Source organism: Dermacentor albipictus, chromosome 3 (genome assembly GCF_038994185.2).
Source record: "Dermacentor albipictus isolate Rhodes 1998 colony chromosome 3, USDA_Dalb.pri_finalv2, whole genome shotgun sequence".
NCBI classification, from domain to species: Eukaryota; Metazoa; Arthropoda; class Arachnida; order Ixodida; family Ixodidae; genus Dermacentor; species Dermacentor albipictus.
This window is the reverse complement of record NC_091823.1, coordinates 8,252,501-8,271,333: the sequence shown is the minus strand read 5'-3', so window position 1 is coordinate 8,271,333 and position 18,833 is coordinate 8,252,501. Positions and strand designations below refer to the sequence as shown.

Here is an 18,833-nt window from a genome sequence, read left to right as displayed (position 1 = left end):
ACGCTCGTCTAGTTGACTTCCCTGCCTTTCCCCTATTTGCTATCTCTCTTTTAACCAGACCTGTGCACACTGTATAGGTAGTGGGGGAGGGGCTCATTCAATAACATGGGTCCCCCACCAAGGCGTAGAGCTCGTCGTCTTCGTGCAAGGTGGCCACAGCATCCCAGCGGAAGCGGCGCAGCAATGCCACACGAGCCGGGTTGTGCGACGAGTCCGGAGCCACGGTGCGAAAGAAGAGCGGGAAGCCCGCCCGGTCGCTCAACACCGGGCTCAGGCTGCCGAACGAGATCTGCAGGGGGACAAGCACCGTACGAAGGCTGAGCACATTCTCTCGACACAAGCCCTGAAAAGGTTGGATCAAGCAGTCAGCTGCTCCGTCCAAGCCGGCTAATTCCTGTTTTGCGATAAATACATTACTAGAATTACTACAGGGAACACTGGAGCTGCTATCATTAAGCTACGATGTGAATGATGACTGTGATAGCCCACGGATTTGTCCAATCTTCGTCGACGTGGCTTCAGACGATGTTGTGGCTTATTTATTGCGATTTGTCTGCTTTTATATGCGACTAAAGTTTCAAGCAATCATATGTTTCGAAGCGCAGAAGGAAACAAGAATCTGCACGCGTGCATAATCACTGCAAGTGATCGCATATGCAACGCCATGTTTCGTGAAATATTATCAGAACCACAAAGTTGTTTGAAGCCGGAAGGACGAAGTTTAGGCAAATCCATGTACTAAACCACCATGTTTGCAGCTGCCGTAGAAAATTGCGCCATATTCCCAGCCAGTAATTTTTGTAGAGAATTCTATGATATTTATTTTGGCACTTTGTTTTTAAGAACAAGATCCCCATTATCATGATTCGTGAACCTCATTTTTCAAGGACAATTCGACTGTCGGGCTACGAATAATTTTTTTCTTCATCGTGCATTGAACGTAGTCAAGTTGTGTATATCCGCAAGGAGCTCACGTATGTTCACCAAATAGTGGAGCCCCACAACAATAATCAATACGCGTGTCTCTGTGTTAAAAAGAAGAAAGTTTCATTCACACTGATAGGCGCCTACATATCCCCATCACGTTGACTTGATCGATAGAGACTAAACGACGCACTCACAAAAACTACAGGCCCTTAAATAATACGGGTGACTTTAACGCCCATCATACACTCCGGGGAAGCCTCAGGACAAATCAACGAAGCATGAGTCTTGTTGGTGGTGGTGATAAACTTTATTGAAAGGGGGAAGGGTAAAGAGGGACGTGGCTGAGGGTTAGGGCTCAAGTAAGGCCCTGGGCCTGCTTGGCCTTTTCCGCCCAGTCCACCAGTTCAAGTTGTCGGTCGACGTCCCCGGAACTGAGCCAGGCTGTCCAGTCAGTCTCGCTGCTGACGGGGGGATGAGAGAACGGGAGCGAGGTGCATTCCCACATTATGTGTGTGAGTGTTCCTGTTTCTGAACAGAGCCTACATTTGTCGCTTTCCCTGCCTCCTGTGATTTTGTAAATGTATTTTGGGTGTGGGTATGTATGTGTCTGAAGTCGCCGAAACGCGACAGCTTGCGTTTTGTCGAGTTGCTTGGCCAGTGGTGGGAGCGCACGACGCCTCAGGCGATACCGATGGGCTATTTCATAATAAGTCTCGCAGGGTTCCTCGTGTTTCTCCTCCTCATTCACGCCGTCCGCGGATGCGGACGGCATTCACGGCATTGTGTGCCGGCACTTGTGTGCCGGCACGGCATTGTGTGCCGTGTTCTCGCCGCTTAGTTCGCGTTCAAGCAAGGTAGCACGAAGGTCAATTTGCTCGCTGCTGCTCCCACTCTTCCACACGCCAGCGTTTTGACAGGGAGTGCCTGCGGTCTTCGAGTGAAATGTGTTCATGTTTGCCTGGGCTTGCGCGACACCGGGCCCCTTAATTTAGTTAATAGGCGAATTTCACAAGTTTGTGCGGCCGATAAAACTACTATACTTACTTTCTGCAGCTATCTAATGATTAGCTATCGCAATCGATTCTTCGACTTTTGGGCAAAACTGCAGGATTTCTTTTCTATATGAACAGACTTATTCGGAAAAAGTTTCTAAAGCATCAAAGGAGTTGTTTGTTTCATGATTCACAAAACGTTTCAAGGATCATGCTTAACTGCAGAAATGGAAGATGACTATCACTAAGTGTTTCTTTTTTGGTGCACCGGTATCTCCTGGCCGAACGCATGTTGATGGCACAAAAATGTATGAAGCTCCGACAGAGGTTACCTTTCAATGGAGCAAGCTTTAACGAAGCATCCTCCTGAGAGCGTTGCTGAAACTTCTTTTACCGTTTAGTTTTACCTGCATAGCGTTAAACAGAAAGCTTATTGTAAGGCCGCTTACGCGAGCTTGAAGGAATATCCGTCTCTGCAATAGTTCTTGTAGCTAGCTGCCACAAACGCGACCAAAGCTGGCCGCGGGCTTAGATTTCGAAACTACCCAGAAAGGCATCTGTGTGAAGGTTTACGTAGGTCGGATTGACTTAAATTCCGTTGGATACTTACAACAGTAATTATTTACAATAGTAATTTACAATACTGGATACTTACAATAGTAATTTCGTCCATAAAAATGGACGAAATATAATTTTAGACATAACCTACAATTTTGTAACATTTTGCATTACCAAAAAATGAATTTCAAGTTTCTCCCCGGAGACGTCATTTATCCATAATGTAGGAAATTTGCCACGATTTGGCAGCACTTAGGCGGACATACTTTCACGCTATTAATGTGAATTTCCGAAGACCAATCAACAAAAAATAGTACCTAACTTTTTAATTCTGGACCCTGGGGGTAGCTTATACCACAAATCTTAAATCATGAAAGCCGCGCCTGATTCGAGATATTCATCATCGAATTTCATTGCTCAAGTTTGGCAGTCTTGAAACCGCACGCGCCGATAGCCTAGGTATTACATCAGACAGAAACGCTCTTTAACGAAGTTTGACGCTCATAGCTCTTAAAAAGATATCTGTGCAGTCTAAAAAGGTACCCTGTGTACTTTACACGAGGAAATGTACCAAATGAAATTTTCTTTATGTGTGAAAGTGGCACAGCAATTAAATTTGTTTCCTGCCACAAGATATTTCTGCATTTCGCTCTAGTACCCGCTAATGCATTATTCGAGAAATTAGTTAGATCGGTGTGTATATATATCAGCATAACCTGCTGCTTCATCGTGTCCTTCTGCAAAGTGTATTTCAGCCAAGTTTCAACATAGGAGCATCCGCAAAGGGGCCTGTCATGTTGCATCATTATATTAATACGTCCACTTAATACGTAGCAGTTATTGCACATATAGGCCAGAAACAAAGTGTAGATTGCGTCTTGAGAACCTAATCAAGGCTTCGATGGATTTAAAAAAATCTGGAGTACAAGGAAAAGGCGAATAAATGGACTCAAGTGCAAAGCGTCTACCATAAAGGCCTCGTGGGTGACTTGGCGGCATATAGGCGGAGACAAAATAAAGAACGACGTTCTAGTTGCTGAATTTAGTGATCATTCTTTTTATTTACCAGAAAGCCAACGAAAAAGAGAGGTCGCCTTCGGCTGTGCTCAGGGATGTGAGAACTAAAAGGACCTGCTTAAAATTAATTAGGCTCCCTTTCGCGTCGAAAACCCTAACTGCATGCCCGAACAACTCGAGCCTTCGATCGTGTTGCTTCCTCCCCGTTATCTATGCACACACGCGCGCACACGCGAGTGCACGCATGTATGCGGTGACGATCAAGCAATTGGAAATCACGGAATTGCTTTTTATTTAGAAAACTGTTTCGAAGGAAATACACAGCGAAAAAAAAACCGCTTCGTTACTCGCTGAAGCATTGACGGGTGCATCAACTTGAACACACACACACACACAGAGAGAGAGAGAGAGAGAGAGAGAGAGAGAGAGAGAGAGAGAGAGAGAGAGACAAACGAAGAGGGAAAGGTAGAGAGTTCAACCAAGGCCGTGTCCGGTTGGCTACCCTACACTTGGGAGGGGGAAAAGGGCAGAAAAGACAAGGAAAGAAAAGAAAAATAATCGTCAGTCCTTCACAGTCAGTCGCAGAGGAATCTCCACTGTCACAAGCGTTCGTGCAATCCAATGTCCTTCAAGAAACACAGAAGGGCTTTTGTGGCCTTTTGCATGCAAAAACGCATATGCCATGGTCCAAGGATATTTTCTTGTGGGAGCGCTGTATTGTTTAGCAGGTTGAGTTTCCCTTGTAAAATACGTCATTAAGTGTCAAAGAATGGGCAGTGATAAAAAATCAGAAGAGCATAGTGTGCTTGGATTAGGACGCAATGCAGTGCAGCAAACTGCTGTTTAGTGCAACGACGATAGACCATATATCTGGATAAAATGACGAGCAAACAAGCGGAATAAATCACCACTGTCATTGGCTACTGTTTTTCTGGCGCGATTACATCAAATGATTATCACTCGCGAGCAGAGTACTTTGCATTGCGCTTACATAAATTCTCTTGTATGCTGTTTTTCCTGTTGGGACAGTCGAATGCTGAGTTTCACTCGTTGAGATAGTTTCTCTTAACTGATTAATTAACCAAGTATTTATTTACTTATTTACACACTGCAGACTCCGTGTTCAGGGGTGTGTAGAACTCAGGGGCAGGCTGTTAAAAAAATCAATAAATGTTGGAGACAACTAAAAATGGACAGAAGCTTAAGACTAGAAATGAAGAACACGCAGGTTCCAAAACTCCCACACATTACAACACAGCGGGAAGAAATAAGCGTGTGAGGAACGCCGTAAATTCGATGCTTGAACACGCCCTAGAAGGCGCTGTAGTTAAAGGACACGTGGAGTGGCATGCAGGAACTGTGGCCCCTAACATTAAGCATGCACATACTGTGCACGCTTAATGTCAGGTGTCGGGAGCTATCTCGCTCGAAAAAAGAATTTTATTGAAAGCTGCTGTGCGCCGTGATCGCACGCTGCTCAAAGACTCCGTGCTTCTAGATTCTCGACCAGCGGCGTCACGTCAGAGACAGGCGCTTGCTCTTCCGCGAAGTGGTATAGTGCCTATACGGGGCCAATCTGACTTTCTTTGCGCATATGAGTTTTACGTGCTCTTCAACCCTGTGCTTGACGCTGCTCGCAGATCTCTCAGCAAGTGCGCTAAACTCGCGCGCGCGCGAAGCAGGCGACCTGTCGTCGAGCAGCGCGGCGGCCCTCGAGAGAGACAGGGGTGTATACGTGAAGAACCCCTGGGCGAGGTCACGCCGCCGTTGACTTCGCTGTCGAGCCGAGCTCTAGCGCAGGGAAGCGTTCCCGCACGCGTCTCTTCCTTGCAACCCCGGCTGCTCTGCAATTATAATGGAACCGTGGAGGTGGAAAGCGGCCTCCGCGTCGTCCCCCCTTGGCGGCCACTCTGTCAACTCGAATGCTGCCGGCAGTGAGCGAGCCACAGCGAATGCAGCCGGTAGCCCGCGCCCCGAACTTTGTGCTCTTTTCCATCCCCCTTTTCACGCGGCTGGGACATTTGCGGCGTCGGCCAAGCTCCGAATCAGAGTCCAGTCACAGGTAGAGTCTATTCCCGACACACGATAGAACACGGACTACTGTCGTCCAAGCAGGGCTGCTCTCGAGCGAGATGACTTAAACAGCACTCGAAAGAGGGCACCAGCGGTGCATAAAACTTTTCACCTGAGTGTGTGTTTTGCCAGACACGTCTTGCGGCACTTTCTGGCGAACTTCTGAAGTGCAGCAAACGCCAGCGCAGCTTTGTTTTCTGTGCGATAGCTGAGCAGACAGCACCGCTTACCGCTGTCATTTCTCTAAACGGATGACCGGTTAAGGTGTCCGTTAAGGTTAAGGTGTTACGGTTAAGGTTAAGGTTAAGGTTAAGCTGTTAAGGTGTCGGGTAGGTGAAGCGGCTTGAACAAAATCTCGTCTGATGGTGAAGCGTCGTCATCCTGAGTAGTTGTCGTCAGTGATCGTCACGAGGAATCGTTACGAGAACTGAACGATCATCACTGTCGTCACGAGCGCTGTGTGTGTCGTCTCTCGCAGTCCTTGTCCTTTGCGCTGTACGCTACTTTTTATCATGAATTGCCAACTAACCCAAGCAACCACCCTAGTACAACGCTGTGTACGTCGTCTCTCGCAGTCCTTGTGTTTCGCTCTGCACGTTATTTTTTATCATGAATTACCAGGTAGCCCAAGCAACCAGCCTAGTTTACGTCACGGACCGTCAACGACCGTCATTCAGGAGTTATCTTGCTCGCCCTGTGTCCATCTTCACACCTACTAGCTTCCTCTGCTCACTTGCTTACTCACGACTCGCTTCCGTCTTCCGAACTCCTTACAAATCATCGGGAAATCTGTACGCGCAATGCTTAATCCCAACGTGAACGTGCTCTGCGACAGCAGCCACAACACTAACCAGCTTATTCGGCACTGATCATATCATTTTGATTTGTCACTGTGAAAGTGTTTCTACACACACTTTTCGAGAGTATTACGGTTTTTCTCGCAAACTTTTTTTTCTGCACTGGCTGGTATGATATAGCGACAACGGAGATGAAGGACCATAATTCGGTCGCACGGTGGGTTCAGGAGTAAACTTCTCAAGAACTTCTCCACCACTTTCCTTATTTTTCACAAATAAAATGAAGTTATAAAGCGCACAAATCAGCGCGGCTGCTGATGGTCTCTTGTGAGCCTGCGTGCTTTTTTTCAAATGCAAAGTAGCGGCGAATTGAGACACGTGATGTGATCACTGACAAGCTTGCTTGAATGCAAGTTCCAGAGCTTTTCGTGTAAATCACTTCTTTCTTTCGTTCGTCTTCTTTTGTACTCGTCATACACTCAACGCTACAGGTGGAACGCAAACACCACGTTTCTGCTAACGCGCAGGGACGAACAAGTCCCGTCGGGGAAAGGTGCTGTGCACTCCGGACAAAGAAAAGAAAAGTGCGCCATTTTTTGCAATAAAAGGCTTGAAGAAATCACGAGGACGACACATACAAACAGAGGAGGAGCGATGTTTGTAGCTACAAGTTGTTCTAACCTCGGAATGGCATGCCGGCAATCGTTCCGCTCGAGCATTTTCGTTTTATCTGTGGGGGGCTAAACAGGCACAACTTAAGTGAGTAGTAAGCATGCCACTTATAATCAATGCTGCCAACAAGGATAAGAAATACGACGAGACGGTGTGATTGTACGCTGCCTCCACTACACTTAAGACTGTGTTGTACAGCGCGAAGCGGGACAGGGGACACAGGAATAAACGAGCACAAGCGCTTACTGCCAACTGAAAATTTATTGCCCGACACAATGTTTTTCGTCGTTCTCCTTCCGCTTTGTATCAGGCAACGAATTTTCAGTTGGCAGTAGGCGCTTGTCCTTTTTTCTTCCTGTGTCCCCTGTCCCGCTTCGCACTGTACCACACCGTCTAAAATTGAAAACCAATTAGCTCAAACCGTCACCCTTCTAAACCACTACGCTATACGTCCAACCCATAACAGTGGAGAGTCCTTGGAGTCGACTGCGTTAACCAACTGGTGATAATGAGCAACACAGCAGTACTCTCAAAATTGACTACTTATTCACTGAACAAATCGGTGTCTGTAAGAAACTGTGGGAGGAACAGTAAACTAGGGTTCTTTAATGGTAACGCTGCTGTAGTGACATATTATCTGGTGAAACTTCGAGTCCGCGGGAATCTCAGTGCCGTGTGCAATGTCGGTACTCGTCACATAGAAGCGCCCACACTAGCTAGCACGATGCTGCTATAGGCCTTGTCTGCTTGGAGCACATAAAGCAAACGAAGTTGGGTGGAAGAAAGGAGCCGCCCGTCTGCCTGCGTGGTTCATTCCAGTTACTGCTTTCGGCGGGGCTGCACGTCGGCCCACCCGGCACTTGGATGAGCCACGCGAGCTTGGGAGCACTTGTCACGTGCGCCACCCGAGAGGCAACGTGCTATGCGCGCTGTGCAAGCGCAGGATCACGTGCCTGCCATTCGGCCGGCAGCAGAAGGGTCTACCGGGCCGCAGGTGCCCCTCCGCTGCAAGGCTCGCAGCTTCTTCTGTCTTCGTTTATCGGGGAGAGGAGCTATACGATCGCGGGGAATGGCCCACAGCAGAGTGCGCTCACGGATGCATGAAGAAAGTTGACGCACTTGGGCTGACTCTTTTACTTTTCGAAGTACACTTGTTCTCTGTTCATTCGTGTTTTCACACTGTCGCACGGGCCTTTGGGCACTGGACATCGGGCACGCGATGGCTCCGTGTCTGTTGTCTGGTAGTCGCCGTTCGCAAAAGAACGCGGGAATAGAATCATTTCCTGAAGCGAGGGAAAAGCGTCACCAAATACCGCGGCGAGTCTTATGCAGGGTGGAAAGTGCACTTTCCACCCTGCACCCTGCAACGTATTACGCAGGCGCTTGCGCATACAGGACGTATCCCGTTCCCAGCAAAAGCAGTACGGTGAGGGCGTCATTTATTTTAAATTATGGGGTTTTACGTGCCCAAACCACTTTCTGATTATGAGGCACGCCGTAGTGGAGGACTCCGGAAATTTCGACCACCTGGGGTTCTTTAACGTGCACCTAAATCTAAGTACACGGGTGTTTTGGGCGTCATTTATACGGAATACCAGCTGATGTAATAAAATTTGACATTTAATTGGACATGGTTTCAACTTTTACTGCGACCGCAGTTACTAGCCGGAAAGTGGGACCGCCCTGCCCGTTACTCCGTCGTCAGGCCAGCTGTTCGTCCTCACCCTGTCGATACGGCGAAGGAAAACTAAACCCTGTCGCCGATGATCGCCTGTGTGCACTGGAGAATCCGCACGCACTAGGCACTGGAACATGATCGCGCAACGTTTTCTACCGCAGAAACAGTTAATATCGAGGTCTCCCGCATTCTAATGTATTTACTGTACCTTGTTTTATACTCCTTGCGTATTTTTGTTTACATAGTCCTGTATCTGCTGTATTTTTGTACACTAATAGCGCCATTCTAATCTATTCATAGCTGAATTTGCCTTTATTTTGTTATGATATGTCCGTCCATACAATGCACTGTTTATTGTAATATTTTTACTATGACATGCCTGTTTTGCTTGGGCCTTGTTGTGGTCTGTAGTATGTACTAAATAAATAAAATAAATAATATACTTCCGTTTCGCAGAAACTGCGCCATCGCCCGACACAGTTGAGCACAGGACAGCACAGGCGTATCGAGCCGGCGTCTGCGTGTTGCCATCCGTGCCACCCCTGCAGATGTGCCGGTCCCCGGCTCTGTTCTCCTAGGAATTACGCAACGAAACAACTAACGCTACCTCAATATCCGCACAAACACCCGCTTTCAAGTGCATAGTTCTTTTTTTTATGAACGGAATTTATTTACTTGTTTCCTTCAGACCTTCTAAAGCGGTCGAGTAGCTTTCTTTCGATCTTTCGCCAGCTTTTTTTTTTACTTTCTTTATTCGTCGACAAACGGCAACTCGCTCTTTCAAACGCACGTACTGTCACGAGGATGCTTCGTGTACAGCGTCTGACGTTTCCGACGCTGTGGTCGGCGGCGGCACCACCTCGTGTTTCTCCGCGAGTAAATGTTACATTGACTTCGTTTCCGTGTTCTCGAAATGCACTCTGCTTCCGCGCATTTCAATTCCGTGCGCATGCAAACCTACTCGTGACTGCATACACTGCCCCGGCGGCACTCGGTGGTCGTAGCACCTGCAGCAATCTATGTGTGGTTCATAACTCAGATGGCCCTTTTTTGTTATTTGCCTTTGTGGCGTAATAAACAGCTTACAGCCGTAGAGTCAGTACCCCATTGAAATGAAGTTTTCAGTGTTGCTGTTGCAGCTATGCATTGGCAGTAACAATTAATGCGATTTGATTATCGCCAAGTAATCCACGAGTATCAGAACGACGTCATTACAGTCTTTCGTGCGCAAGATTTCCGGCACAAGCTCTCTTCAGAAAAATATTCGCGGGCGGATCGCGCATCTATTTTACGTTTCCTAAATTACGTAAGGCTTCAGCTAACGCTGCGAAGGTCGAAGAGAAAGGTCACGTGATGTATGTGCACGTATACGGATCAAGCGCGTGCCCCGTATGGAACTCTGTTTCTTTTCTAATTATGTATAAACGTCGGGCGTGTTCTTTTTAGACAACACTGATTTTTTCTAGAAAGGCTATAAGCGCAGAGAACGTGGCGTTCTTTCAAAGGAATCTCTAGGTGAGGCGTAGATGTTTTGCCGTTAATAGCGTGAACTTCAGAATAATAAATAACCAAACTTTATCAACTTTTTAACGCGACAGTGTTAAGGAGCTCGTGGCGCAGAAAAGCCAGTGTCGTCGGCGTCGGCGTCGGCGTCAGTGGCGTTGGCCGTGAGCGATAAATCCCAGAAGGCACTTCTTATTAGTGCCTTAGGGACAATTGTTTAAAAACGAACTTGAAGGCACTCACATCTTATTGCGCCCTCATTAAAAAATGGTTAAATTCGCATCTAATTGGAGATATTTATCATCAGATTTCAATGGTAAATTCAGGGAATATCGAAACCGAGGGCCGCGGGTCCGCATAGGAAGGTCGGCCCCGCTATCGTCACGTCAGACCGAAACGCCCGGTGACCACAAGTGCGAGGAAGTTTGTAACCGAACGTCTCGGTGTGTCGTGCCAGCTATCGAATTGGCGCGCTTTGCCTGGCAGGCATGTCGCGTCTGTGTGTGGGGTCAGGATTTGCCGCGGCGTTCAAACTTCGCCCTACGCTTTTCTACGGGGAGTTGCCGTCTGACGCGCAGCGGATCGAACGCGCTAGGTCTCGATATTGCCGCAATTGAACTGTGGAAATCTATGATGAAAGTATGGATTTAAGTGCGATTTTCAATGTAAAAAAGAGGTGTGGATTAAAACATGACTGCCTCCAAATTTACCATTCAGGCAACTGCCCCCAATGCACTATGCACTAATAAAACAGTTAATTAATGAATGCTAGCCGCAAAGTATGTCGGCCTTGCCTAACTCATCTGCAAGAACACCACGTTCGCTGCGCTTATAGCCTTTTTATAAATAACAAAAAAACTAAGTATATATATATATATATATATATATATATATATATATATATATATATATATATATATATATATATATATATATATATATATATATATATATATATAAAGGACTAGCCGTCATCCTTGTACAGTGACTACATCACCGTTGGAGCGTATTTCAGAAGAATATGATGTTACAGCTATGCAAAAAAAAATACGTGCACTACGGTCTCACGCTTTCTACAGAGTAGGTGGTTGGCATACAAAGAAGCGGTATGCCTTTTTGCCCCATACAGAACTACTGGTCACGTTCCTGTGAGCAGATCAGAAAATAATGGCATGATTAACGGCCGGGGGTATCGAGCACATCTCCCCTTGGGTTCCCGTGTACAGCAGCCTGTACAATGGTTCACGGAACAAGGCAAAGAATGGGCGAAATTTCTATTTAACCGTTTCCGCATGAGAATTGAAAGGTATTCCAGTGAAAATGGAAAAACGAATATATGCATACCAAAGAAAAATCCCTTTACCCCCCCCCCCTCAAGGAACAAAAAACAAACAAACAAACAAACAAACAAACAAACAAACAAACAAACAAACAAACAAACAAACAAACAAACAAACACCGATCGAATAACACAGACCACTCTTGAAGGCACCACGAAGTCGGGTAACCTAGAAGACAGACAAATCTGAATCCATGTTTGAAAGAGGTGATCACTTTGATCTCAAAGAAAAATGCGTCTAGCAAAAATTTGCTCAACAAACAGATGCGGTAATGCTGAATTGGCACCCCTTAACCCGCGGAATAGAGTGTTTCGGCTGCAGCATAAAAACAGCAAGAATTTGACGTTGAATTTCTGTGTATTAATGCAAGGACACTGGAAGCCGCGTAAGCGATTTTATGCCCTTGTATTTGTCCACAATCTTGTACATGATCTGTCGAAAGAAATTGCTCGTTTTTCGTACCTGCAGCACGCCCCAGTAGCTGACCACTTTGGCGAGGCGCTCGGTGACCTCAGAAGAAGAGGTGCCTAGCAGCATGGTCATCTGCTGCTTCCGGTAGATGGCGTGGAAGAAAGCATTGATAGCCGCTCCGGCGTCACACTGCACGAGACAGGAAACCACGACATAAATCAATACGGTGTGCATAACTAGCGCGCACGCACGCACGCACGCACATCCTTACGGGAGTAAGGGTGTGAGTTATAGACCAATTTGTACCCTCATGGACTCATACAGGTGTAAATCGGATAACAGTGTGGAGTTTCTGGACATGGCGATAGGACTGCGATGAAATCACATTTGTTCAAGGCCGGCTAATACATCCTAAATTAAAGCTGTGGCCATTGGATCGTTAAATCCGGTATTGCTGCTACTTGTCTCAATGTAGCACGTAGGTCGTATCTTGACACAGTAAATGAGAACATTACAAACCATGCGAGATAGCATTTCCTAAATGTACACGTTCCTTGTAAGGAGATTGTTTAGTCAATTAAAATGACAAGGTGGCGCTAAACAAAGGTCAAGTGAGGCATTGAGGCAGAAAGTGAACGAGTGCAGCTGCTTTGGTGTTGGCGTAGTTATCAGTGATGCTGAAGTGCTCCAGCGGCATTAACAAACTGGTAGGAAAGTTAGGAACAAGGAAAATTCAATGAAAATGTGTTTGTGGGCATTAAGAAAGAATGAAAGCCGGTGGGATACAAAACATGTTGAGCGCATGTTGCTACATGCGCCCATGCTTGCGAGGAGCAACCAGCTGCGTGCGTTAAAAAGGAACGTTACATTCACTTGGCTGATATAATTATTCGCACCTGGCAGAGCAATGGAAACACTGTATTTGTGAATCACTATATTTGTGACAGCTCAATTCTATTTTCAATCGTTTATTGTCGGACACATAAACATGAGATACCACAGTTTTCCACAACGAAATAGGAAATGCGCCCGTAAATGTTTAAGTCAACCGGGAATTATTGCGTAAAAAAAAAGAGTTCAATTTCTTGGATGTTACATGACTACTGCGGTGCTTTCAGCGCCCACATACACAGGAGATAAAGGAGAGAGAAAAGTTCTTTCACTCCCTTTATGCGTATCTCTATTTCTGAGTATGTGCGAGAAGAAAGAGGGTTAACCGTGGGGCACTTTGGGCCCCTCTGTTACGCGTGCGATGCTCTAACCCCGAGGGGTTACGACATAGCACGCATAATACGAAGACGTGGGATCGCTCCCCACCTGCGACAAGTTGTTCTTTCATTCACTTTCATTGCCGTTAATTTATCATTCCTTTAATTCAATTAGTAAGCACATGTAATTTCCCCTATGTTGTCTTTGGTGTCTTTGCTTGTTGGCTTCTTATGATTCCTTAGTATGTGTACTTTGTGAACACCACCGTAATGAACCGCCTCTAGCTCGCCCAAGCTTTAGCACCCGTGACGGGTGTGTGCGTGTGCCGACCGTATTCAGAGTAAGCTCAGTTGCGACTGAAGGGCGCCTTAACGTAAAGCTATTTCAAACTTTTCTATTCCAATTCTGCAATCAGCCCTCCGTGATTAGTCAAAAACATTTTTGAACCCAGTCTACTATTTCACCTGTCTGTCACGCGACGTCACGAAAACCGCGATAGCTCCCAATTTGACATGACGTGTACACACTGATTATGTGTGATTCGACTGAACAAAAGAAAAATAAATATTTCTGATTCGACGCCTTTTCGCCATTAACTCTGCGCTATTGGTTAAGAGGTTTCAGACTGCACCCACTTCACCTGTCTGTCACTCGACGTCACCAAACCGGGAAATCTGATTGCGTCAGAGTGACGTCTGCACGTTAAAGATGCATTAATATGCCGAACAAAACTGGATTTCTATTAATGGGCCGAAACTACACCGTTCCGAAAGGAATAGAAGATGGCTGCTGCCGATCGCTCAGGCACTGGCTACTCGCATCTGCCGGAGAGCATGGGTTTATTTGCGTATAATAAATTTTGTTGCGCGGCAGTATAACGTTATGAAGCCCTTTCGGCACGTATACGACATCACTCTGCTAACTGTTCTTTGCTGAGGAACCGGTTTAGCGGCATTTTTAACTCTCCGTTGCACACCGCCGCGATTTTAGACAAGCCACCGCAAGCTAAGTAAGGGAAAGCGGACCAATCGCGAACGCCAGCACTTTCCTCTTCATCTGGTTATCTATTTTCAGTGCACTGGCTCGGCCACATCGAAATCCTCTCCAATCTAGCGTGCTCCTCGCCTCTTGTCAGCCAATTTGATATGAAAAACCACTGAATGTAGGCAATGTTATTCGTTTTGAAAGCAAACAAAAGTGACCTCTTATAAACGAGGAGAGCGTTTGATTGGGCTGTTCAGGCGACGCCGCGGGTCATCGCCAGATGATTGCGTCGGCGGTTACGCAAGTTTGACGTCAGGAGATTGGAATAAAAACATATTGGAATAGGTTTATGTTATAGGGCACCTATAAACCGTAAAATAATTTACGCCCTTAAGATTGAATAAGGCCGTAATTCGGTTTGGAGCACACTGTTAATTCTTTTGGGGGAGGTTATAGACAAATTTATATTCTCATTCACTTTTAAGGGTGCAAATTATTTTACAGTGTAGTTTTCGCCACCTTGCGCGTGTCTGTCGTCTTTTGTGCAAGCTGCAGTTCTGCCACGACAAACACACGCTTTCATTGCAGCACACTGAAACAACGCAGTTCTTAGCAATCCTATTTTCGATAGGTGGGCCTCTCGAAACAAAGGACGTACGTGCCAACGATTCGACAATCCCATTACACGAGAGCAACATTAGTATTCGATATGCCAGTGCACCCTATCGTGGCATTTACATTCTCTTAAACTCTACCTCCACAATGCGTTAGCGATAGACTCCATTAAGGATCTGGAGTGAAATTATGCACAAAGAAACGGCAAACAGAGAAACAGGGACAAGTCGCCAGATCTACTAATTGTGTTCCCAGTCTACTACGACATCAAAGCACCAACTTGCCGAACAAGAAGCTTTGCTAAACACACATATTCAGGGAAAGCTACTAATGTTAGATTGAGCCTTGCTGAATCATTCGAAGTTTTAAGCTATTTGGTGGAACGGCTAGAAATTACGTGTTATCTGCAATTCCAGAACATTTTGTTCATTTTTTTTCTGTCAGCAGGCAAATTACGAATAAAAAAAAAGTTGTCGCGGAATTTCTGGTATAATCGCCGGAGGCTGGCTTGTGCATCAGATCTGGACGCATGACGGCCGAACGAACTGCCCTCGAGCTACTGAGTCGGTGGATCGCTTCAAAACCGCTGATGACCATTTGCGAAGTTGTGTGAAGCCAATTAAGGCGAGTGCGCAAGGGGTGGCGACAGGGGCTCATGGAAATGAGGCGGGCAATGTACGCGCTGGTGCTGGGCGCAATCTGTGTGGCGGCCCTCCACAGCCGTCCATTTGCATAACTCGACGGCATTATACAGCATGCGGGCCGTGAATGCACTTTTGGCGCGTTCTGTACGGATACGCTGCACGTTCGCACGCGCTGGATGTCCATCACGCATGCCAGAGCAGTCGCGGCGGGACACCGTGTTACGACCTCACAGTTCCTTGGGTCGATGAGAGAACCCAAGCACCTGAACCCACGCGCGCAAATCGCAGAAGCGGGGAGGAGGGCTTTTTCGTCAAAAACCAAATTTGCAAGTCGCGCTACGAATTTCCCTATCGAGGATGTGGGACAAACATACGGAGGGAGAAGTGAACGCAGGACATGCAGGCCGGAGGAACACGAGGCGAAATTTGGAATGAGTGATCGGGAATCTCTAGAAAAAAAAACGCCCAACGTTATTTTACTCAATAATCAACAAGCGAGGCTGTATCCCCGTTCTTTACCTATTACTGTGTAGTAACATTTGCCAACAGTCGCAGCTTTGGGACAGACGAGAAACCGGCGAGCTTGAAGTTTATTGGCGTGTGCTCCCAGTAGAGCGTAGTGGCTCTGATCGCCGTTTTGTTGTTCAGCTGCACTGCTTCTGTATCAGCAAGTCTGCATTTTCCCCTCAGTGATACCCGAGCATGATCCGTCTATATTTTACCACCCTGGAACCTTAACCGACCAACATTGTATGTGCGTCAACCTGGCTAGTTCAGCTACGAAGTACACACATACTTTCTGTGGAGAGTATAATCCTACCGTCTCGCTTCCGAAAGCATCCAAGAAGAGAGAATGAAACGTCGAATCTGGGGCCGGAGGTTGTAGTGTTACGGAGCTAACAATTATAATTTAGTGTACCATGCATCCAGCCATGCTACCGATCTACATGGTATCGTCCCTTCTTTTGACTATTGAGGCGGGTTTCTATGGCCGTATGCGCCCTTCCCCACGTTTCGGAAGTTTATATATATTTTCGTTTCGGAATACATATATATACACACACACACACACACACACACACACACACACACACACACACACACACACACACACACACACACACACACACACACACACACACACACACACACACACACACACACACACACACACACACACATATATATATATATATATATATATATATATATATATATATATAATATATATATATATATATATATATATATATATATATATATATATATATATATATATAATTCTTCAATTATTAAAGAAATGATGCGCTTAATAGCAGGTCTCCCAACCATGATAGTGCACATTTGCTGCAACTAGGATATCTGGGCTGCGTTTGTTGTTTCATTGCGCGATTCCGTATAGGGAACAGCCGTTGCCATTCACATCTGTAGCGGTGGTGCGTAAATGGATGTACGTAGAAGGCCAATTCGTCGTATGCGTGCTGTCTGCCGCAGCAACCACAGGGAAAGAGGGAGAAGAAAAGTGCCGTTCTTCTCGAGCGCTCTACCACAGCATGTGACAAGAGAGAGAGAGAGAAAGATATGCAAAAAAGAGCAAGGCCGGAGGCTTTAACCAGATTTAAAGCCTCCGCTTTGCTACCCTGCACTAGGGGAAGGGAAAGAGGAAGACGGAAAGAAGAGAGGGGACAAAAGAAAGGCGTGAAAGAAAAATACATGCGACAGCATACAGCATGTGGCAATCCTCAAAGCTCCAGTGCGACAGCAGGGACGGTGAAAGTTCGGCCTCCACCAGCCACCAACCAGAACGGAAATTGGCGAAAGAGCCAAAGAAAAATATTCGCTTCGAAAGAACAGTGACACTCATATGTGGTAGACGAGACAGCTAGACCTAGATGCAGGGACGGTGATCTTCAGACTGAATGCTACGTGTTACGTCTCAACACGGCCAGAGGCGTTAATTATACGTTTTCCACGAGGCAATCCCCACCCATGCATGAGCGCCTACCAAGAAGTCAACGCAGCGTTGACACCGACTGCTGATGGGTCGACAAAAGGCACTCACTCCCGCCACTACCTGACAGCCTGAAGTAATGATGAAAAGGGCCAACGTCAAATGCTACCGAGGACTGGGGCAGACCGTCGATTCCCAGAGTGCTATCCTGTCCCCTATTCTATGCTTCGGGTGAGCGGAGGCTTGTTACGTCTCAACACCACAAAGGCGTTAATTGGTCGTTTGCCACGAGTCAAACCACCAACAACCCATCAGCGCCTATCCAGACGTTAACGTAGCGTGGACACCGACTCTTGACGGGTTCCATGAAAGGCCATCACCCCACCAGTGCCTGACAGCCTGAGCTAAGGAAGAAAAGGGGGAAGCAACGACTGCCACCTGGGAGTCGCAGTAATTAGGCGTTTGCTACGAGGTAAACCACCAACAATACATCAGCGCCTATCCAGAGGTTAACGCTGCATAGTCACCGACTCTTGACGGGTTCCACGAAAGTCGATCAAACCACGAGTACCTAGAAGACAAGGGGGAAGTAGTGACGGTGACCTTGCATTCGCAGGTTACTTTCTTGTCACATATTCCAAACCAGCGGGCTTCAGAGGCGGGGTTACCGCTGAGTGTTGCGAGGAGTGGACGCAACGGAGTGGACGATGGTGATTTGCTGCATGGCAGACTTCAGCTTTCCTAGTCGACTCGCCTAGGGAAGACGACGGTATTAAAAGCGGAGACTTTGCGAGCAGGAGGACAGAAGGTCCTGATATGAAATTGGCCGTTTAACTTGCTTCTGCATGGAATGGGATTCCGTAATGGAGCCGTGTCACTAAGCCAATAAACAATTTTCCTTCATTTTGTACAACCTGACGTAGTTGTCGATGGGCTTGGTAGATTAATTGCCCTGGACGCCCACCCTACCCGCAACAAACTGGTTGACAGGGGTGACACCAAGAAGGCAGTCCTCATGATCTGGGATCGGCGGGCCTGTGTACGTGGCTCCGGGGGACATGAACTTCGAAGATCGAGGGAACCTACGACGAAAGAGCGACTTCTGCGGATCGGGGATCAGCTGACCTCCTCTTCGTGGCTTAGGGAGGCACAAACGTCGCAGTAACAGCGTGGAGTCCTGGACGACTCGAGGAAACTGGAAGGAAGGGCAGCAGAAGACAGTTCCACGATCTGTGATCGGCGGACCTGGGAACGTGGCTCCGGGAGACACGACCTTCGCAAGCTCGAGTTTGGGTGAGTGGTTGAGCGACTACGTTTTGCCGGGGGATAAGGACACGGTTCTATCGGGCAAGTAGCTGTAGTTAACCGCCACCGGTTGTGCGGCCAATACAGGGGAAGTTGTAGTCAGCTCTCGAAAAGCATGAATATTACAGTGTTAAATAAAGAGGAGCTGTTGCTCTTA

The 18,833-nt window shown here is 46.9% G+C and overlaps 1 protein-coding gene across 12 annotated transcripts in view; it reads right to left on the bottom strand.

The window, feature by feature from the left end:
• The window catches only part of GABA-B-R3 (gamma-aminobutyric acid type B receptor subunit 3), a 694,297-nt gene that overhangs the window by 116,896 nt on the left and 558,568 nt on the right, over positions 1 to 18,833 (bottom strand). For all 12 annotated transcript variants that reach the window (XM_070535013.1, XM_070535017.1, XM_070535019.1 and 9 more), the window contains 2 exons: positions 12,020 to 12,157; positions 119 to 289 (listed from right to left, as the gene is read on the bottom strand). In XM_070535013.1, coding sequence (XP_070391114.1) covers positions 119 to 289; positions 12,020 to 12,157 — 309 coding nt within the window. The remainder of the gene's footprint in view (positions 1 to 118; positions 290 to 12,019; positions 12,158 to 18,833) is intronic.